Consider the following 22,764-nt stretch of genomic DNA (forward strand, 5'->3'; position numbering starts at 1 on the left):
GATTTGATGTAGAAAATGAAAAAGCAAGCAGTTTTCCACACTACTCAACTGAAAGTAGAGTATCCCAGATACTTGTTTGACGATGAAACTAAAGCAGCAGCAGCAGACATTCAGCCAGCATACAGTCATACAGCCGCTGTTCAAACCAGGGTGAGTCAATTCAATACAACTCCAAATTCAAACTTTTCACCAGAAATCATACAATTCAGTTTCGGTGCATGACAGGAATTTTCACCAAGTCACTTGTTTTCAAATGCTTTAAAAAATGATGAAATGATTATAAAATTTTAAGCACATGCAGTCGGTGCTTTGCGGCTTTTTTCCTTTGACGGCGGCACACGTACATGTTTGGTCACTGCAATGTCATAAAAACCTCAATAAATGAATACACTACCTTACTGTTTTGAGCTGATTGTACAGAAATGAATTGAACCCAACCCTGCTTTGAATGGGAAGACCTACCTAAAGCCAGAAAGCCTAGAGAAAAGACAAGGGGGGTGTTCACAGGTCACAGCTGAGTAAGATGGCTGAAATGATCTGAAATGGTCCAAAACAAAACAGGGAGCTTCGATCACTATCATGCGAGATACACTTTCACCGAAAAGTGCTCGGCGAGGTCAGTAAAGAAGATTTCAAGTTTTCAAATCAAAGAACTGATGAATGGAAATGATCACAAATGTGTGGTTTACCTAGCTGGGTAGTCAGGAGAGTGAAAGGTTTACACTATTGCAGACAAGAAATGTCAGATGTCAGCGCTGAAAGGCAGTACGGTGTGATGGAACAGACACGCTCTTCTCTATATAATGCATCACTTTTATAATCTCGAAAAAAGGGGAAAAAAACCAACAGAAAAACAGGAAAACGATATTCTGTAACATTTAACCCTTTTGAACATGCTCCCGGCGCTGATGCAAGAAAGCACCAGCTGATTCTAAAGATGCTAAAAGTTAACATGTACAGTGTAATCATTCATGTGCCCCGGCGCGGCTTGTCTTCCTCTGCTCATGTGCCTGTTTCTCCGTGCTCATCCTCTGGCCTCGGTCTTTCCAGCGGTGCGGCTGTGGCTCCGGTCAGATTGCCTAAAAACCCCTTGGCTCCTTGCAGTTGCTCCTCTGCTGCGTCCGAGCGCCTGCCCCTTCCCCGGGCCGGTCCAGGGGAAGCTGCAGCGGACGAGGAAGGCTCACACGCTTCCTGACAATTTGAGCACCTCCTGCTAAAGTGGAGACGACGTGGCTTATGAGAATATCTATTACTACCATGGGAATATAAGTGCCATCAAAGACTACTCATAATGAGCAGCACGTAATTTGATTTAGCAAATTATGACTTGATTATTACTGACTAACGGATATACGATCTCAAAACAACAACAACAACAACAACAACAACAAAAAACATTCCAGATTTTGGGGCACCAGTCAAAGACTTTTTTTTTTTTTTTTTTTTGTTAAAAATGTAACAAAACCTATCCTCGCAGCAAAACTGTACAAAGCTTTTTTTCCTTTTTCGCAATACAGAAAAATATTTACAAGGGCCCTTTTTAAAAAAAAAAAAAAAAAAAAAAAAAGTACTAGCAGTAAGAACAATGCATCAAGTCCAGCTTTGGCACTCCTCTGTCGGTATCTGCACCACATGTCAGTGCTTTTTACGGTGGGACGTCACAATCCACGGCGCTTTGTGATGACATCACAGGCGGACAGTTCTGTCATTGGTTCCCGATGTGGCCGTCTTGAGTTGTTTCAAGGCGGTCAGCAGTCAATGATTCCCTTGATCTTAAAAAGAATTGAATAACAGAAACAAGAATTAAAATGCATCCTTTGGCTCCACTCAGAATCAAATATTTTTCCCCCTCATATGATCGATGGACTGCATGCATGTAAGCCATCATTTTATTCATCAGGCCGCTGATAGGTGCAGCTATGAAGGACAGGTATGTTGATATTTCCTGCATGACCTTGCCATTGTATCTAGTGCTTTGCTTCTTTGTGTTTGTCTTTCATTATTTTGCTCTATGATTGCTCATAAGCTACATTAGCCTTGTGATCAAAGGCTACATAAATAAAATAACCTGAATATGGTTGATTCCAGAGTGCAAAAAATCATTTTATAATAATTTTATTCTCTACTGAGCAACCATTTTATATTACCCAAGGTTGCTTGTCTGAGTATCTTCAGTTGACCCGTTTGTCATTTCTCATTGTTGGTGGAATTCACAGGCACTGTGGCTACATTAAAGCACTTAATCCTTTAAGAGACAGCAGGAATGTGCAGTGTACATGTCTAGCTACAATTCTGGCTCTTTGTGACAACAAAACTATATGTGTGTGTGTGTGTGTGTGTGTGTGTGTGTGTGTGTGTGTGTGTGTGTGTGTGTGTAGTGATTGAGTTGTACAAAAAAGACGCTGTCAGCACAACATCTTTTTAGAAGGACCAATCAGAGTTAATTACAGACTAATAACTTCCTGGGTAGCTGGGGGTTGCAGCTGTTGCATCTTAAAGGGATAGTTCACCATTTACAAAAGTAAGCCATGTCAAGCTGTAAAATAGAAATAGGAAAAGTACATCTAATCACTAACCCCTTGATTGGGATATACAAGAAACATGTTAAAGGGATACTTCAATGTTTTGGGCAAAAAACCCAGACTGAGACAAGATGTTCAATACCATTTCCACCTCTGTACGTCCAGTGGTTCAGTTCCTTTTCCAGTTTCATGTTTGCTTAGCATAAAGACTGGAAATCTATGGGAGTCGTTAGCCAAAGTCAGATCTGAACTGCTAAAGACGAGCAGTTTCTCTTGGCACGGTACTGTGAGCTCAGAGCGCTGAATGTAGAAAATATCAGGGACATCTTCTTGATGAGGAGTATGGCTTCGTTTCCATAATCCACATCTTAATTGTCTCAAAGCTTCAAAATCCTTGTCTGCTTCTCTTTATCTGCATCTTCTGCTTTGTGATTAGCATTTAAATTAGACATTTAATAGGGTCGGCTTTTACATGGATTTATCTCATCATTGTGTTTCATCTGAAGACCAAATGTCCCTGTTATTCTGTACAGTCCATATATATTGGGGTCTCACTTGTCTCTGTTTCTCCATGCTCTGTTCTCCATTTTGAAGGTGATTGCTTTAAATGCTCGCCAGCTTTCTCTAAAGGGATATTTCACTAATTTGACCTACCATCAACCCGTGACCCTTCCAGGGTGCTCCAAGGCCAGGACGTCAGAGTCTGATGCCAGCTTCTGTCTCTCCACTCCTCCGTCACTCTCCTCCCCCACCGCCACTGTCACCTTCACCCACCTTACAGGGACACAGACACAAAGTTCAACAGTAAAACACTGAGAAGCTGCTAAGAGTGAGCCTGTCTATTTTCCTGCGACTCATCAACAGCACAACATGAATCTCACATTGGACAAAGACCTAAGAGATCTCTCTCTCTCTCTCCACCCACCTTCCTTTGTCCGCAGTGTTAGGGCTGGTCTGGTCCGGTCTGGTCCGGCTCAGGTCCGTCACACCATGGCCTAGTCTGTCAGTGAACCACTGGACTATGTCTTGGTTGGACAGCTTGGAGTGCTCTGTTTCCGCCGGGTTCTCAGCGGCGTCCTCCCCGGCATCTTGGGCTGGATTTGAGAACGACAAAGATTTTATTTCTTAGAGGTGCACGAGAACAGCCGAGGCACAACGTGTTTGATTAAGGCTGGTTGAATGAAATGTTTTTTCACTTTGTAATGTACCCTGTGCATCTACTGTAAATGTGAGAACTACATACAGTCAGGGTGCTGGACAGTGTATGTTTCAAGGATGCTCATCTATTTGACCAATATAACACGTCCATAAGGGCACGCAAAGAGATCAAAGGGTGATGGTAGCATAGCGAGCATGTCTTTATTTTTTACTCCTCACCTCAACTATATACAGTGGGAGTGTTTTTATCCTGGTGGAATCATTTATCATTTATTAGTCATTTATTCCTCTTTTTTTATTTGTCAAAATGTGACATTTGTCTTCACCATGGAGAAAAAATCTACTGAGGAAAAACATTGTTTCTCCTACTTAAGTATTCCACAATTAATAAAGTGCTGCCTTAGTATTTCAGCACTTGAAACATAAATAGCATGGTGTTAACACCGCCAGCCTAAGAATCAACTCTGTACATTTACTCTTTCGATGCTAATACTCATGCAGGGACACAAGTAAAATAAACTTCTTATTTTATTACTTAGTATTCAGTTTGTCCAATCCTCAGTGTAAACTAGAGTAGCCAGGGCCGTGCCTGCCAGTCCGCGCCCCTAGCAATGTTTAATGTCTCCAATAAGAGGCTTCACTATCTCATTTCTTTCTGTAAGTCAGCAAGTCAGTGAGCGACATAGAGGTTTGCAGGCTTTCCCCGCTTAACAAAGGTCTGGTAACAAATAGGGAAAAACTTGGGAAACATTTTTTTTTTTAGACAAAAATCATCAGGCTGTCTCATCTCTTCCTACAAATCTACCTTTGACGGGCTTGGCTTCCAGGGGAACGTTCTCGTTTTTCTCAGAGCTCTGCCCGTTCTGTTCCTGGCCTGCTTTCTCTTGCTCAGGGTTCTGGTTTTGGAAACCCTCCATCCAGTCCAGTGTTTCCCCATTCTTCAGCGCTGAGCGGTGGTCTTTGAACCAGCGGACGATGTCGGTGCGTCCCAGGCCTGTCTGGACCTCCAGCTGGCTGTACTCCTCAGGGGACGGCCACTGGGTCCGACAGAACACCTGTCAACACAAAGTTTGTGATCAAACACCATCGACATGGGCGGCTGTAATCTGTACCACCATAACTTTACATTTGGGCTGGGCAACATGGGCAAATAAATGAATAAATAAATAAATAAATAAATCACAATTTAATTTCTGAACATTTCATGATTTGAATGTAGATTTTAATAGTTTTTCACTAATTACTACTACTAACTGAAGGGATGATGGTGATTTACGCATGGTTTTCTGGGCATGCACAGTCTGTGTACATGAGTAAATTGGGGCTTATTTGACAGAGTGCTCAGTGACTATTATAACATTATAACTTACATAGACAAAATCTTGACTTTATGATTCAGCTGTTTTTACTTGACATCAGAGAAAGTTTGATCAAAAAACACTAAATTGACTCAATAATAAGTAAAGTGCTTTATTGGACGTACTATGTTATGTTATAGTCCAACATTTTGAAGCTCTGAATGTCAAGATCAATCATTTATGAAAGACCATAAAAAATGTCTTAAGCCTTGCCAAGTAGTGTTTGGCAATACTCAGGCTGTGTCCCTCTCAAATTCTTTCTGGCAGACCAGTTTATTGCACAAACAGCTCACAGGGACTTTAGACTGGAGCTTGACTGCCATTGTTACAACTGATCTGCTAACTACGTTTTAAGAACATCCTGCACCATTTCACATTATGTACCAGTCTCATTAATTCATTCATTCATTCATCACATCTGACACTGAAGTATCACCACACTGCGTCTCCAAGTTCCAGCTTATCTTATAATATATTACACACAATATCATCTCATCTTACATTAAAGCACCATCTCATTTCAAAAACGTTAAACAATGCTGTCTCATCTTATGATAATCAAATACATTTCTGTTTGATATACCATCTCAACTCATCCCTTTTAAGTACTACCTCATCTGAAAGAACAATATCATCCCATCTGAGATGAAAGAGGTATTTCATCTTTATCTCATTACATCTTACATTTAAGGTCTAGCCTGTGACATAGTCTAATGCGACATTAATCAGTGGTGATGCTGAAGTCCTTCCTCATCTCTTTTTACCTCTCTGAGCAGGGTGAGGGAGCGGCTGCTGATGGGGGCGGGGCTGGTGGAGGCCGAGAGGACGGGGGGATGAGGCGAGGAGGAGGAGGAGGTGGTGAGGATGGGAGGAGATACAGAGGAGGAGAGGACTGGCGGATGAGGGGAGGACGAGGCTGCCAGTACGGGAGGGGAGGAGGAGGAGAGGACAGGTGGATGAGGGGAGGAGCGGAGAGCTTTGCCGTCCTGTTCGTGGTGAGAGGCCCCGTTCAGCAGCCCTCCTGCTCGGCTCGCTCTCTCCTCTGCGCTCTTGGGAGTCATGGTGAGCAAGGCCTTCTCCATGTTGTCCCTGAGCGCCCTGCGCTCTGAAAACCAGCAGTCTACCTCGGTCTTGGAGAGCCTGGTCTCCTGGGCCAGCTGGTCTGCAGCAGAACAGAGTTCAGTGGATCAGATGAGTCGTACTTTCTATAAATGGAAAGATATTTGGCAGCCTGGGAATCAAACAAGAAAGTTAAAGAAAGTCTCTGTGCAAGGGACTCTCTTCCATGGGACTAAATGGGCTCATTAAAACAATGTAAAACAATGTGCTATTTTTGGTCATACCGGCTCCCACAAGAGCAGGGGTGGGCAATCATGTGCCATGGAGGGCCGAGAGGCTGCAGGTTTTCTTTCCAACCAAAAACCACACCAGCTGATTTCACTGATTAGTCCCTCCCCTCTGCTTGAAGGTGAGGTAATCAGTGAAATCACCTGGTGGAGTTTTTGGTTGGAAAGAAAACCTGCAGCCTCTCGGCCCTCCATGGCACATGATTGCCCACCCCTGCACAAGAGACAGGTTCTCAGCCCATTAGGGATGAATTTAAAAAAAAAAAAAAAAAAAAAAAAAAAAAGGTTCATGACTTGTCCTTTGTCATGAACTGGTATAAACTGTCTTATGGTGGAAAAACTAGCTGATTTTCTGAGCTAATTTAGCATCTAGGTAACAAAACAATGACATGAGACTTTTCACGTCCAGGGTTCCCACTCTCAAGGACGTCATTTTCCTGGATTTTTCAAGGGCACATTCAGTGATTTATGTAAATGGTGGATTTTGCTTGCAGAAAGACATCTTAGAATGACTCAAAATGAACAAAGTGGGTAAATGTCTAAAAATTTTGTGAAACTGATACCTCAAAGGATACACTTTGTTCACAGTAAAGCATGTACAACAGGTGTGACATGTTGAAAATTTCATGTTAGCTGTTAGCAACGTGCTAGCAACATGCAAATGCATTGACAACGCTGCGATGACCACAACACTGGTTGTGTGTGCTTTTGACTTGTTTGGCTTTCAACAGCTGACCATGTGGCACTGCAGAACTACAAAACACAACAGCTGGCTACAGATGAGTGCTGGAAAAACCATCAACGGCTAGAAATGTGCAATGTGAACTGAGGAAAACATTTCTGTATGTTCGCTCGACTTGTTTTTAATGATTTTCCAGGATCACACCAGTATTTAAAGGACATTTGATCACTTTTGAAAATTTCCAGGTGTTTTCCATGATTTAAAAAGTAGTCTATAAACTTAGAGGTTTTCCGGGATGTGAGAGAACCCTGATGCACTCTGAGATGTAACGTAAAAACTCTGCGCAAGTGCTACTCTGACCAGCTGAGACTTTCATCCAAGTAGTAACAAAGTTTTGCATAATGAGTTTGACTATTTTGCAACAATTTCTTTCCGAAACTCCATGATGTGCCATTATCTTGAACAACAGATTTGCCAAGGAAGCCAATTTTGTGCTTCATTAGCACAGAATCTGCAGGGGCCTTGTCTTGGTGTTTCAGTGGGCGAAGGCAAACACAACATACTCACGACATGGATCTGAATTTAGTACATCACATATTGTTGCCGCATATTGTTCCCCCCTCTCTCCCATCTGTCCTGTCACTCTTCACTAAACACTATCTGACAAGGCAGAAGGCCGCAAGAATTATCTTACAAAAAAAGTGACAAGAAATTATGAAAAAAATGCATTTTTCCTTAGAGTGTAGTCATGCTAATTTTATCCCAGACATGACAGGTGAAGCATATTATGGATTCATCGTTTCCGCCACTACAGATCCTGACAAGATAACTCAAACACCTTACATTTGAATGTTTCCAGACCTGCTGAGCAGATTCACGAACCCTGGAGGAAGAACCCTACTGATTTTGATGGCACCATGCCCTTTCCTCTACCGTCACCAGGCCAAGCTTTGACTTTGTGAACACAATAACTACAGTCGTTTTCATTCATCTCCTCAAATTTGCTGTGTAGGGACAGTCACAAGATGTCACTGAGGACTTTTGGGGATACAACGGCACACTGTCATCTAGTTAGTTTATAAGCTTGTAGTGCAAGAGAGGGCAAAGGAAAGCTCCCAGGCTTTACCTAGTTCTGCCTCAGTTGGAGAGCTGCTTTTCTGGAAGCTCTCCTCCAGCGCCTTCAGCTGCTCTGATGACTTCCCCTTCACCCTCTCCAGCAGGGGAAACTGGCTCGGGACCGCTTTCTTCACTGGACCGTCTTTAGTTGCAGGCGTCACCTCTGCTTTCACTAGCACTGGTGGAGGAACCGCTGGAGGAATACCTGAGAGAGGTAATGCATAGGCCATGATACTACAACCCAGTCATTTCACTGCCATGTTCAGGGCTCTGTTTCCCATCTGTGTTGCCTTAGAAAGTTGCCCGTGTATCAATGCCTTTATCTTGCAAAATGTACACAGTTGTATATTATAACACAAATGACAGACATCCAACAACAATAAAACATAACCATCGCAGAGCCATTAAATGCCATTTAGCTAAATACATAAAATACTACAGGACAGGACAGCTCATAAATTTCGTTTTTGGATGAACCTGGATTGAGTTTTACTTGCTTTCAAATCAAATCAAAACATAAACTACAAGTATTTCAATGACAGATCATTTACTCTTGGTTATTTCTTAGTGGGTTGAAACCTCACCAGTTTCTAAATGTGAATTTCAAAGAAAATCCACTTTGAATTTAGTATAATCCAACATCTGTTGTTAAGTACTAATCCATAAAATCATAAAGAGGAATATATGATCACCTAAAAGCAGAGCATTTTATCATTTTAGATACAGGGCTCTGATCACACCAAGTACCTTTGAGGTTGAGGAGTCTTTGTTCACTGAACCACTTCTTTATCTCTCCTCTGGACAGCCCGGTGGTTTCTATCAGCCGGTAGATCTGCCATATGACAAAACATAATATGATGTTAAGCAATATGCAGGTCAACACAAAATAAACGATGATGAAAAAGCAAAAACCATAGCAGGAAACCATATCAAGTGGGGTGTAAAAAAAAAAAAGCCCAAACCACTGAAAAAACCCACAGAAATCATTACACCTCATATCTCTGTGAAAACTGTCTTAAATTTGTGTAGCGCCGAAGAAAAATTACAATTTCATTTTGTTTCATTCATTCACTCATTCTTACCTCATCTTCCTCTGGGAATGGACACTGTGTGTAGCTGGTCCTCAGCACAGACAGCTGCTCAGCTGTTTTATTGGGGTCGACGGTGAAACTCAGCATTTTGAGCAGGGCCAGCTTGGTGGCCGTGGGCGTCTGGTTGGTCTGGATGATGGAGGGACGTTTGCTTTCTGTGGCGATCACAGGGGATGCCAGGGGTCGCTTGAGAGACTGCGTCACCTGTGGCAATTGTAATTTTAATAAATCACATAGGGGGAAGTGGTTTTGCTGTCACATAGTCACATGATAGCAATCTGAAATACAGTTCAATGGACACTGGGCTTGCCCTCCATTTTGTTTAGTAGCACCGCAATTCTTGAAAGCACTGAGCCCCAGACTTGAGTGTGATATAGTTTATACAGTTGTCAAGCAAGATCAATTTGAGCAGACCTCAGGTTATTTTAAGTCGTTCAAGACAAGAGATTTTTGTCTAGGACTGGGTCCTATCACTGGACAGCTATTTTGCATGTAAGATGTGTAGCATCAAATTAATCTCAGATGTTGTTTTGAGGCAGACTAACTGTCATTCTGATAGCTTATGTTGGTTAGGCAGCTGTAAAACGTTTGCTACTGCTTGTTATCTAACATCCTAACAGTTAACTAATTTATTTTCACAGATAAGTAATGCAGTTAAGGAGAATCTTGTTCACTCAGTGATGTGCCAACTAGCTTTTGTCTCCACAAACAGCAACTACGGCACACTTGAACAATAAACTCTTCTCTCAATGACTTTGGTTCTGGGTGCACATGAAGGACGTGGCTATTTAGACTGAAAATGAGGATGTCATTCCATGCATAGGGTGATGTCTGCGCTTGGCTGTACATGTGAAATGCCTGGGTGTATCCAAGCACAAGTTCACAAGTGCATAGTCTGAATGCCTGAACTGTGGCTGAATCATTGTCTGGATATGGACCATCAAGACCGTACTGGACAACACTGGACCTTGGCTGAGCTTCATGCAGAACTTGTTGTGAGTCTCAGAGCTCTTCAGCAGCAAACTCGATGGTCTGAGTCTATAGTCCAAGTCCGGGCACTTCATTTTAACAAAAGCAGCATGAGATCCATTCCCTGCATAACACTTGCAAATGGCTAAATTTACTGTGACAACCAGCTGTCAAGCAGGTCAGTGGGAGCAAGCAAAACCAGTCCCTCCAGAAGAATATTTTGTGAGGAACTTCAAGTTGGCAGATAGCCTCATCCAATTCCCTTCTCCTGTCTCTTCCTATTTCCTGCCAAGGAACACCGGCACACTGTATCTATCCACCCTCAACAATTACAACTTTGAGGCAGAGAAATACTGGTTGCTGGTGTCCTTGAGCCGGAAATGAGTCGCCAAAACATCTCTTAGCCCCAAGGGCTGCTGATTATGCCAGGTATTGGTGTCATTGTTTTTGGAAAAAGCTGCTGAGTTTTTCACATGTGAATTTTTGATGGCCAGAGCCTTGTAAACAAATACCCATCCAGCTCGTTGTATTGGGGTGCTTGGGGACAGGGAAGATCTGACAGACTAGAAACCTCATCAGATTACAGATCTGGATGTCTAGACTGCACTAGTAATAAGTGAGAAGATATCTTTTTTTGTATAGTGGGTGAACTGATTCTCTAACCACTGAGGCTTAAACTGCTTGAAGTCAACTGTACATCTAAAATGTAAATGTTTCTGTACCCATGTCTGGACCAGTTACAACTCTGTCTGTGTTTCTGTACCTGATTGGCGACAGTGAGTGCCAGCGGAGCGCAGGTGACTGAAGAACCATTAGCGACTGGAGTCAGCACCAAGCTGGTCTGGCCGAGCAGCTGACAGGGGAGAGACTGCAGGAGGGGAGTCGCTGGCTGCAAAGATTTTGAGGCTGTAGTTGATGCAGAGGGAGCGGTAGATGACTGAGCATTGAGCTGTGGAGCTACAACGGTGAAGGTTTGAGGGACTGATGAGATTGTGCCATTGAACATTTTCTTCCTGGCCTCTTCCACCTGTTATGGGAGGGATGAACTTGTTATATTTGCTTACTCTGCTCGTTTGTTAAGACTTATGAAAATGCAAATATACATGGATTGGAGCAGGACAATACAAAAAGGCAGGGAACAACAAAAGCAAGACAGTACAAGTGAGCTTGATGTTTCGCCAGAAAAATAAATAACTACACAGACATAAATAAGTAAATAAATCAAAATAAAAAAGACCAAACAGTAGGAAATTTAGAAATTTCACTGGCCCACTTGTACATGTCCAGTATTATATAACAAACCTCAGGCTAATGACAAATTATCCTCAACAACCAGAAATTCAATCCTGGTTCATAGAAACTGTATGACCAAGACAATCCACCAGAGTCACTGAGCCACAAGTCTCCTTGTAAATATGATATAGCATAGCAAATATCATGTGCTTGACAGTCACAGTTTTTAATCATTATTATTACATGTTTTCCTCCTGGGGCAACCAGATGATGCCTTATTCAAGCCTCTGCGTGGAGAAACAGGGGAAAACAACCAGAAGCAGGGTCATACAACACGCCACACATATTGTCGTTGTTATAATCCCTACCTCCTCAGGTGACCAGCTAATGCCCTGTTTGAGCCTCTGTGTGGTGAACCAGACTTTGATTTGCTCCTCTGGGTGTTTTGAGGCTGCGGTGAGCCAAGAGAGCTCAGCCTGTGTCGGGTAGGGGAACTTGTTGAAGGAGGAGATGAGTGTCAGGTTGCCGTCCAGTGAAGGGTTGTATTTGGTTGTGTTGAGGGGCACTGCGATCTTCGGGACCTGGAACAGTACAGTCGACAAGTCCATATCAAGTGAGCAGTCAACGTCTTAGCCCAAAATAATAATGATTATGATGATAAGAATAATACTAATACAAATAAAACAAGGGGGACATTATCCACCTAATGACTTGACATTTTTTCTAATAGGCAAATTTACAAAGCTCGGTCTAAAAGCTAATGTACAGGTGGTACTATTGGTGGTGTATTAAGTTTCTATCATGCATTGTTCTTGAATTACTGTGTTCATGAGAATGTGTCTACACACAAGCAGACACACACACACACACACACACACACACACACTCCACCAGCATGACGTAATGCCACTTCTGTCTCGCATATCATGTGCTAAGGTTGCAGAACAAAATATCTACATAGCTACACGTATAATATACAGTACTCTCAAACAACACTAGCTGGGTCCGTGTAGCATAATGAGGCGCGAGCTTCAAAACATCAAATGGATGTTTTTAATTTACTTCCATCGACAAGGGCTTAGTAAATCCTTTACTAAGGCACCAGGATGCTCCTGGCTTTTACAAAACAGTCTTGGTAGTCAGGCATTTCCACTGGTACTTCAATAGAGAATCTGTGTCACTCCACAGTTTCTCCCTACCTGGGTGTAGTTTGGAGGCCGCTGCAGGGAAGGCATGATGTGGGAAAGGCCATCTGCTTTCAGAAGGGTTGACTCCGGGATAATGACGGTCCCGTTAACATTGACCGCCGTGACTGGTTTCTTGGCCAGATCGGGAGTTAGTTTACCCAACTGAGACTCTGTCCGTTTATTATCCGGTATCAGCATTTTTGGTTTGCCAATCTTCACTGTGGTGGATTTGCTGAATGGTAGAGTACCTAGCTCCTCTCCTTTGCCAGAGGTGGCACTGGATGTGTTGTAAATCACCGCATTGTTACTGCAGCCCTCTATTGTCTGTTCTAAGATTGTCTGATTGTTCAGTTTGATGCGTTTGAATTTGAAGTTGCTCTCTCCCGGGTGACACCTCTCATTGTGTTCCGTCAGGGTGTCGAACTTCTTTGTGTTGAAGTTACAGACGGCACACAGGTACAGAGGGTTGAGGATGACGTTAGGGTGGTTGGCGTCTACGTGTTCTTTGAAAGTATTCAGGTTCTGAGTGGAGAAAGGGCAGTATTTGCACTCATAGCCCCCCTGCTGTCTACGCTGAGGCTTGGAGGCATCTGGTGGCTCAGTCACTGGTTTGTCTGGAGCTGCCCTCGGCTCCGGGGCCTTGTCCACTGGTTCCAAGTCTACAGACGACTGCTCTTCCCTGGAGAGATCTGTATCCATAGGTCCCTCTGCAGCATGGTTCTCCACTGTGTTCTGGGTGAAGGACAGGGAAGGTTTCAGTAGAAAAAAAAAAAAATCACAATTAGAAATGTCACTGTTGCATTTATACACATAGTCCACATATCCATCTATTTTTTTTTGGCCCGCATCATATCATTAATTCAATTCATGTTTTTTTTCTATGACACGAGAAGCCAAAAACCATTTCAACTACCATTTAACATCGAGAAGAAGAGGATAAAGAGTAACAAACCAGAATTCATGTGAAGAACAGAGGGGACAGTTTGTAAACATGGAGTGTAGGATGATAGCAAAACAGAAATGTCCCACTCAGATTCTTCAGATGTGGGATTACAAAAAAAGTGCCACAAAGCAAGCTGTACAGGATAAAGCTTGATGTCTAGTCAACACTGGAGCGACATAAAACGAGTAGAGGAAAACCTGAAACCTGAAAACCTTCCATCAGTTCAAGAGTGACACAGTAATGAAATCATTTTCCCATCTTGCCCAATCCTGATTTGCTTCTTCCCGTCCCATCCCGGTCTTGTGACCATTGCCATATAGCCAATCCCATGTTGTTTACCCCCGATCTCATAAAAATCCTGATTATTTCATGTTTATAATCACAGAACGTTTACCAAATCAACTTATGTGAGGGACCTGACACCAAGGAAAAGCAAGGAGAGCGAGAGAGAGAGAGAGAGAGCGAGAGCGAGAGCGAGAGAGAGAGAGAGAGAGAGAGAGAGCAGTGCAGTCTGATTACGACATACATAAAACTTAGTGCACTGCTACACTTTTCACTGGGCAGTTTATTAGACTTCTCTTGCCTTTTCTTTTCCTGTGGGATCAGAGTTTATGAAGCACAGCTTGCTGTAATTGATCAGGAGGTGGAGATTACAGTAACACTGAATGTAGCTCCATGATTACATTTTATGCTTTCCTATCCCCTCATGAGGCTTTATTTTCCCTCCCTGATCCCGACAACACGATGGAATAGTCCTCCAGTATACACCTGCATATGTAAACAAAGTTGCTTGTGTTGTTGCAACACTCTGCACCACCGCTGCACTCTGTGAGTAAAATAATTGCCGGATTTGGGGCTTTAAACATGTAAACTCCATAAACCCATAAACCCTCCTGAACACTGACCCATTCAATCCAAGGGTTACAGTTGTAACTGTGATATAAAATATGGGTTTACATTAGGAAAATAACAGTACTTTGAAAACATGCCAAAACCAATAAATTTCATGCCAACCAATCATGACACTAGCTATTAACCAGGACGTCTGAGCCAAATTTGTGAAACTGAATCCAAAGTAATGTACCTCCACGTCCTGGGACTCCTCTGCTTCCTCATCCAGCTCCACCAGGGCTTGTTCTGGGCGGATCATACAAGGAGTGGAGGCTTTCCGTCGGCTAGACATTGTTGCCACACCCTGGATCTATCTGATGGACAACTGCCTCGATTAGGTCCTTGTGTTCGGCCAGGGATGCTCGTTACCAGGGCTGTGGCTTTGGGCAATCTTTTGGCCAAGGCTAGTGGGTTTAGAGATGCTCGGGGGAGAGGAGTTTGTGCCAGGGCCTACAGCTAGAGGAAGGGTCCAGGGAGCAGAGCCTGGGTAGAGTGTAGGGTATTAAAGAATTGTAGACAGGTCTGGGATGGAGAAGGAGGACCTATCTTGGGGGAGGTGCCAAGGACTAGAATGTGAATAAGGAGCCTGGAACACAGATGCTGCAGAGGCACGTCTTCCCGTGGGGCAGGATTACTGGGCAGAGAGTAGGGCAGTGGAAGGTGAAGATCAGGTAGAGATAGGACTGCTGTAGTGTTGGCTGGGCTGGCTGACTGTGTCAGCTCCAGTGGAGGCTGACCTCTTGGAACCGCATGACAGGACACCACCTGGATGGGGAAGAGGAATCAATAAGGACCAATTTATATAAATAATCTGCACTCACATTAAAGGTGCATGAAACACAGGCAGATAATCTAGTTTTTGCTAACATCTAGTGGTTGGAAATGTAAACTTGCTACAGTGATGTAACTGTGCCACATTTAGCAGTCCTACAACTTACACTTTTGACACACAGATGTCAGTGCAACAATGTCTTCAATAAAAGGTTTAGGGTTTCATCACCCTTCGAGAATACATTTCTCTAGTATTTGGTACTACACTATGTACTATGAAAATTACAACACAAAAAAGAACCTTCACATCTCATTGCCTCTGTCCATGGAGGCATGGCTACAGGAAATGTGGAATTAATGAATCAAAATAATTGATGTGCATATGTAAACCCAGCTCCATACAGTCAGCAATGTGTAACAAAACAATGATATAAAACAAAATCCACAGTAAGTAGGCCAAATGTGTCATATATTCCACAAAAAGGTTTTAAATCGTAGCCTGGTATTTGTGTTCTGTTGCTTATAATGGTGCTCTAGTTGTAGGATTCAAAACTTTGCCCCTATGAGCAGAAGTAACTGGGCTGTCACACAGGGCTTAGCTTAAGGCTTCTGAATGTGATTACAGGGTCAGAGAAGGAGACGCAGCAGCTGATTAATCTCCATGACATGCTTATTTGTGACTTTGTCTATTTTTATTATTTTGGGTTATAGCCTAACTTAAAGGCCTTACTTTTGGCACAGATTTTTATGTACATTCACTACCATTTAGGCATACCTCCATTTTGATTACGGACATATTCATTACCCAGTGTATGAAATGGGTACCTAATGAAAGTGCTGTAAATGGACACATTTCTGATGCCAGCCCATTTGTCTCTTTCACATTTGCTGGAATCATTTTCTATAACTTCTAGGTGACCTTTTTGTTTGCAGCGTTTGAAAACCTTCAAACATCTCTCATACTGTATTAATTTCTCTTGTGAACTGTGCTTGTGTGGGTTGCCTTGAAATTTCCCTTTGAGGATTATAAACATTTGCTTAAACTCATTAACAGTCTTTCAATATCAATTTTGCACATTATGGTCTTACATCTACAGCAGATCTCTGGTAATTTAGGAGCATGAAAAGAATAAAACTTTGCTTCTTTGCTAGTGAGATGCCAAATCACTTACATGATCATTACCTAAAACCAAGTCGCAAAAAGGATACAATTTTGATAATACTACATTATGCAGAATAATTCACCTATTAAATCCACTTCAATCAGTGTAGATTGCGGGGAGGCTGCATTAACAGCTCATTATGGCATTTGGGCATGTGTTGTGTATGTGAGGGAGAATGGGCAAGAAAAGAAGATGTAAGTGGTTTTAAACAGGGTATGATACTAGCTGCCAGGCCTAAAAACTGAAACACTGCTGGATTTTTCAAGATCAACAAAATGTCCCATGTGTGACTGGAAGAGTCCAACCAAGACAAGCCAGGGCATGAAAACTTATAAGAGGTTAAAGGAGGCTGACAAATTGTTCAGAGCAACAGACGGTCTACTGTTAGTCAAGTGACAGACCAGTGACTGCACTAACAGAATGCACAACTTGCTGCACCTTGACATGAACGACATGTGGAAGCTGATAAGCTTTACATAATTAGCAAAAGACAAGAGACCACGGTTGCAGTTGGCTAAAGAATGAAGAGACTAGACGATGGGCAGGTTTGGAAAACCACTGCCTGGTCTGATAAAACCCGCTTTCTGCCGTTTCATGCTGGTGGGAGGACCAGGGTACACAGCAAACCGCGAGGCCATGCATCCATCATGCCACATGTTACCACTGGGGGCTGCTGCTGGTGGTGGTTGGGTGGTGTGCAGCGTTTTAAATGACACACTGGTCCGTTGTTATGAGTGGAGTGATGCTTAAATACCACAGGATACCTGACCATAGCCAATCAGTGCATCCCTGCATGTATCTGCAAATGGATTTTAGTCAGCAGGGTAAAACCCTGTGCCACAAGGCTCAGAGTGTCTAGAAATGATTCCACAAACAATGAACATGGCTTTATGCAGTGGCCTGCTCAGTCACCAGACCTCAAACCACCTGAACATCTGTAGAATGAGACTGACTAAGGTATTCTGAGTAGATATCCAACTTCAGCCAACTTAACCCCATTATGGGAAGCACTGGAGTCAGCAAGTGCCAGCATCCCTGTGGAATACTTCCTACATCTTGTGGAGTCTGTGCCCAACAAACTGAGGTTATTCTCAGAGCAAAAGGGGGCGCAAAGCAATATCAGGGAGAAGGGTCATCCCTGGTGCTTTGTGAACTTATACACTATTTTAAAATGACCAGAAAAAGGGGAGGTATAATCAAGGGACAGAGGGGGAAAATGCAATGAAAGAGATATGGAGTGAGTGGGAGAGGATATGAAAATACTCTCAGGGGTGTTGAAATGGCTCATGTATTTACTGTATAGTTTTTTTTTTTTTTTTTTTTTGTCTGTTGCATGAGGTATTAACTAAACTTTATCAGTTATTGTATGTGAAAGCTACAAAAATGCATGCACAGGATGTATATTGTGAGTAAATCATCCATTTTATTTACTGATCACAGTACCGACAAATACTGAATCTTCCTTAATGACTCACATTAACTAGCACTATGTTGATGAAAAAAAAATTGACTTTTTTCTAATGTGGAGGACTGTCATTAATATTTCACTGCAAACTGCTACTGCCTTTAGTAAGTAACTTTAAAGCCAAGAGAAGCTCCACCTGGGTTCAATGAAAAGACACCTAGGCCACATGACTACAAAGAAGCTAATTTCACAGAGCTGAAGAGTATGTGTGGAGCAAAATCTAAACTTTCCCAGGGTAATAATCTAATGAAGGGAGAGAAAAGCTAACAGAAAAAAAGGTTCTATTCACATTCTGCTAGCCTCATGCAGAAGCTTCACACTCAAATTCTAAAGAGAGAAAAATTAAATGAGTCTATGCAGTAGCAGTGCTCTTCTATCAAGACATAATGAGCCTCTATAAAACCAACAGGCTATTCCAAGCCACCAAGGGGAACAAGGGGGAACTCTTTTTCTGCAATGCTATGTAAATATAATGTGTTGTTTATGGGTAAATACTGAAAGAAGATGCTGGGCTAATCTCACCAAACAATGAAGCTCTATTATGCTATCCAACAGTATGCTCACATGAATCGTTTTGTGCCAAGCGCTACACACTCAAGAATGCATTACAATATGCCGCTGACTACAATATTAGACACTGCAAAAGGGTGGGGCAACAGTTCAGCAGCCGCAGCAGCTCAGCAAGCGTGTGAAAAGTGAGACTTCAGGGTGTTGTGTCAGTCCAGTGGGACAGGAGGGATACTTTCTAATAAAGCAGAGATTTCGCAAAATCAAGGAGAAAAAGGTGGACGTCAGCAACAGCCATGATGTGCCAACTCACGCCACCTTTTGAGGCATTAAAGGCCATCATTAGCTCGGCTCCTGATTGTCCCAATATATCTCAGCTCCTTAAACAACCCACTGAGGCATCATTAGAATGCAGACTCATTACCATGGCGTCGCTATGGCAACTGTGAACGTAGTGCTGTAGTCAAGTAGCTGCTGCATCAGTGTCACTATATACAGATTATATATGTATATCTCCACAGTGGACGACCCAACTGCATGTGTGACTACATTGGGTCCAACTGTGATCAAGACACACTTATATTAGAAACTCCAGGCTGGAGGAGTGACAGAAACTGTCAGGAAAATGGGACTCTTACAAATAGCTGACAGACTGTGTTAAAAAAAAAAAGTCACACCATCCCTACAGGCTGCTTAGAGTGGTGCCGTGGTTCTTAAGTCTTTTTTACTCAGTGACTGTCAGCGATGAAGGTCAAGAAGCAGTCACAGGGAGAGAAAACGGTATTATCACAGGTAGTCGTGAATAGCGCATAGCTCGGATTTGTCTGGGAGCAGGAGGGGTAACAGAGAGTTGCCTGGCTAGCCTGCAAACCCTGTGTGAGGATTAAAATTAAACCTTTAAAGCACTCAGACGCCATAGAGTAAATATGGTGGTATAGTACATACACACACACACACACACACACACACACTCACACACGTTCACGCTCTCTCTGTGTCTGCAAAAGTTGCAGATACATGTCTGTCAAAGAAGTGCCTTTTCATATGACGTGCTGCACTACTGCTGCCTCACTGTTGGCACACCTACAAAGGGAATTTTTTGGATGCACTAACAGAAACAGGGGCTGGATGAGGCTGAGCAGGATGAGCAGAGAGCAGGAGGGTAAGCATCGTGCTGTAGCGAGCCTTTTGCACCTCCAGCTAGAATGCACAAAATGGACAATTCCATTCAAAGAGCAGCTAACCCCCGAGTCTAAATGTGTGTGAAGCTGGACATCAAATGGTAAAAAGTAGGGTGCCCTGTCTTTGGTGCCAGGCGATGTCACTTATGGACTTTTTTTGACAGCAAGAACTTACCGAGGCATGCCGTGAACCGGATTTCTTCCGCATGTGTGTCCACAGGCATCGACACAGTTTCAGGGTAGGTTCCTGAAACCAGATTTAGTCCCTGCTCAGAGGTGATACAAAAATTTGATTTCCAGGAACTTTAAGGAGGAGCTAGCAGGGTTGTGGTCATGACTGACTACAACTCAACGCAGCCAGCCAGCCAGCCCAAAAAAACAAAAAAACAAACAAAAAAAAAAAACATAAAAAAATATGCAACATAGGAATGCACCAATTCACTTTTTTCACTTTCACTCATTTTCATGATTATTATTATTATCATTATTATTATCATTTTCATCATCATCATAATCATTATTACTGTAATTGTTGTTGCTACTATGTGCAAGGTTACCAGATAATGCAACGAACCTATATAGTGTCTTATTAAAAAGCGAAACTATACAAAAATGCATTAAATTTAAATGTATTCCAAAGACGTTTATTTGAACTGTAGGTTAAGTGGCCTCACATACAAACAGGTGTAGGAGTGCCACTTGCTATGGCAACTATCACGTATCAGTCAGCGGATCAGTAACATCAGTCCGATATCTGACACGAGAACTACATCTGCATCAACACCCAGGCAAGCCCTTATTCAGTATTCGGGGAGCAAAAAAAAGGATCTACCTTGAGCGCCATGTATGCACAGTTTAACAAATAACATACTGGTTACTGAGCCCAAGTGCTGCTGCTGTGTGGGGGAAGCGAGCAGGATGTGACAGGAACACAGGCTCCTCACAGTGGCTGCTGCAGCAACAGTGACCAGCGGAGGCTGGTGCTGACATCACCTGCCACCAAACAGCAGGCACCGTACTTGTCACCATTAGAGGTCACGATTTACAGAGATCTGAGCTCGGGGTTTACCAAGTCTTTAAATCAACATTAGGAAATTGCCATGTGTCTGTTTAACTACAAGTCACTAGATGACATCATGCATACATTTGCATTTTAACTGAGTTGCAGTGGAAGGTGAACTGCAGACTAAACCGCTAACAGACTTGAAGTTGATGTAACTGGTGTTGCTAGACTGGCTGAGGCATTAGAAAGGGAAAGGCCTGTGTCGGTGGTAGTGGACACTGAGGAGTCACTGAGACACAGCAGAAGCACAGGAGGGGCCGTGCCTGTGCCGCGTTGACTGGCTACATCACACACACAGCACACAGTGCGGTCATGGAAAAGAGCAGCGTGACGCCCATGAGTTATCCAATACAATTTCATTCACCAGTCTTATGCCAGATTTGTGAAGCATTCAAACTTTCCCATGGATGCTTACTTCCTCGAATCCTAATTCTCTGTAATCTAAGAGACAGCCTGCTCTTCACGCATGTCTATGATGCAGCTTTAAATTAAACAGACAAGACGACCTCATAATGGAGCTCCCAGTGATTAACTGAATAGGATCAAGTGTCAGGGACAAAGGGCCAAGTTTCATGACCTTGGGACAAGTTTTTTTTTTTTTTTGGTGGGGTGGGGACTACTCAACCATTTGCCTTCACATATCACAGCACAGTGGATGTGAAAGCAAGCACCATGCCCTCAAAGTAAACTTATGCTTCACACTGCTGATCCCATGTCAGTCCTGTGAGTTGTTACATAACTTAATTTCACTTCATCTCTCTGGTGTGACTTAACATCCACATACATGCATGTAACCTCTTCAGCCAGTTAGCTTCTGTCTGGAGACTGAGCTCTGTGCTGGAGCCAAAAACTCCCTACTGTCTGCATGCTCATTAAACTTGTATGAAGTCTCCTGGCAGCAGGCAGCCTGCCTGTCTGTCTGTACTTGCCTGTTGTCTGGCTGTCTGTCTGATTGGTGCATTATATCACTGGAGCCATCGTTCTGAGAGAGTTAGGCTTAATACTGGCAGGCAGCAAATACATTTATCAGCGGCCAGTAATTAGTTTAGGCTCCACAATGGCATGCATACTATAGAGAATACAAAGAGATCAATGTTAGTCCTCCATACTACTGATCCAGTCGAATTTATAAAGACAGATGGATAAAATAATATATAAACCAGAAATACATTGGCACAAGGAAGGAAATCTGTCAAAATGGCAATGAGAGGAAGATGACACTGAACAAACGATCACATCACAACAGTGCAGACCTAGACGAGGAAGAAGACGACTTTCTGCTCAGTCCCTATTTCTGGGTACCACTAACGTCATCTCTAAATGTAGAGGGGGGGAAAAATTATAGATCAGAGTGTGCTTTCAGTGAGCCAGGCATAGGGCACTTAATCAAAGACAACCATTCAGCATGGCTTTTTACTGCTAAAGTTGGCCCCATAGTACAGGACAATCAGGCAGATTCTGGGTCTGATTCGGCCATCAAGTCTGAGGAGCATTCCTGATTCGAGGTTGGTCTGAGCCGATTATCTGCCAAAATGATCTTGTAGAGTGAGGGGTTTACAGACAGGACCTTAATGTTACTGACTGGATTGGAGTCTCAGCGATCGGAACTGTTAACCTCCAACAGTCAATCAGAGTGAACTGACCATAGATATAAACCAGGAAGAGTCACCGACAGGCCAGGGCTGGCATTTCCCAAATGAGACGGACAGTAGAAAAGCAGGACGAGCTCATGGAATTATGGCAACAGTGCGAGTGCTGTCTCATGCGATTGAGATTTGCATGCGGTTGAGAGAAATAAACAGTTTTGTAGAGCCAGTATCAGAAAATAGACCATATGAAGTCATGTCATGTGAAGTCCTGTGTGTGAGATTCCAGGTCCCAGCAACGGCCACTCTGAAATTGTTTAATATATACGGCTGTCTTCTGGTGTGTGTGCTCTAACAATTTAAATGTTAAAAATCTGTTAAATCTGTTGTTATGTCTGTCTCCCACATTGCTAGAATTGGTTAAGATTAGAAAATCCTCTATTGTGCACCAGTTTTAAGATTCACATAACATAATGAATAACAAAATAATGACTAATTTTGACTAATTTTATAAAAGTTGTGGAAAGCTGTA

General features: G+C 42.8%; 1 protein-coding gene across 1 annotated transcript in view; it reads right to left on the minus strand.

Annotated features, from left to right (window-relative positions):
* Nucleotides 1-1,557: 1,557 nt before the first annotated feature.
* Nucleotides 1,558-22,764, minus strand: part of zhx2a (zinc fingers and homeoboxes 2a) — a 30,861-nt gene continuing 9,654 nt past the window's right edge. Inside the window, exons 2-13 of the mRNA XM_030071467.1 lie at nt 14,690-15,261; nt 12,675-13,394; nt 11,844-12,056; nt 11,006-11,269; nt 9,265-9,477; nt 8,930-9,014; nt 8,193-8,387; nt 5,803-6,200; nt 4,486-4,735; nt 3,448-3,616; nt 3,177-3,296; nt 1,558-1,772 (exon numbers count right to left, since the gene is read on the minus strand). Of these exons, the coding sequence (XP_029927327.1) occupies nt 3,179-3,296; nt 3,448-3,616; nt 4,486-4,735; nt 5,803-6,200; nt 8,193-8,387; nt 8,930-9,014; nt 9,265-9,477; nt 11,006-11,269; nt 11,844-12,056; nt 12,675-13,394; nt 14,690-14,788 (2,724 nt within the window). The 5' untranslated portion in view covers nt 14,789-15,261 and the 3' untranslated portion in view covers nt 1,558-1,772; nt 3,177-3,178. The remainder of the gene's footprint in view (nt 1,773-3,176; nt 3,297-3,447; nt 3,617-4,485; nt 4,736-5,802; nt 6,201-8,192; nt 8,388-8,929; nt 9,015-9,264; nt 9,478-11,005; nt 11,270-11,843; nt 12,057-12,674; nt 13,395-14,689; nt 15,262-22,764) is intronic.

The sequence above is a fragment of the Myripristis murdjan genome, chromosome 16 (assembly GCF_902150065.1).
Source record: "Myripristis murdjan chromosome 16, fMyrMur1.1, whole genome shotgun sequence".
In the NCBI taxonomy this organism is placed as follows: Eukaryota; Metazoa; Chordata; class Actinopteri; order Holocentriformes; family Holocentridae; genus Myripristis; species Myripristis murdjan.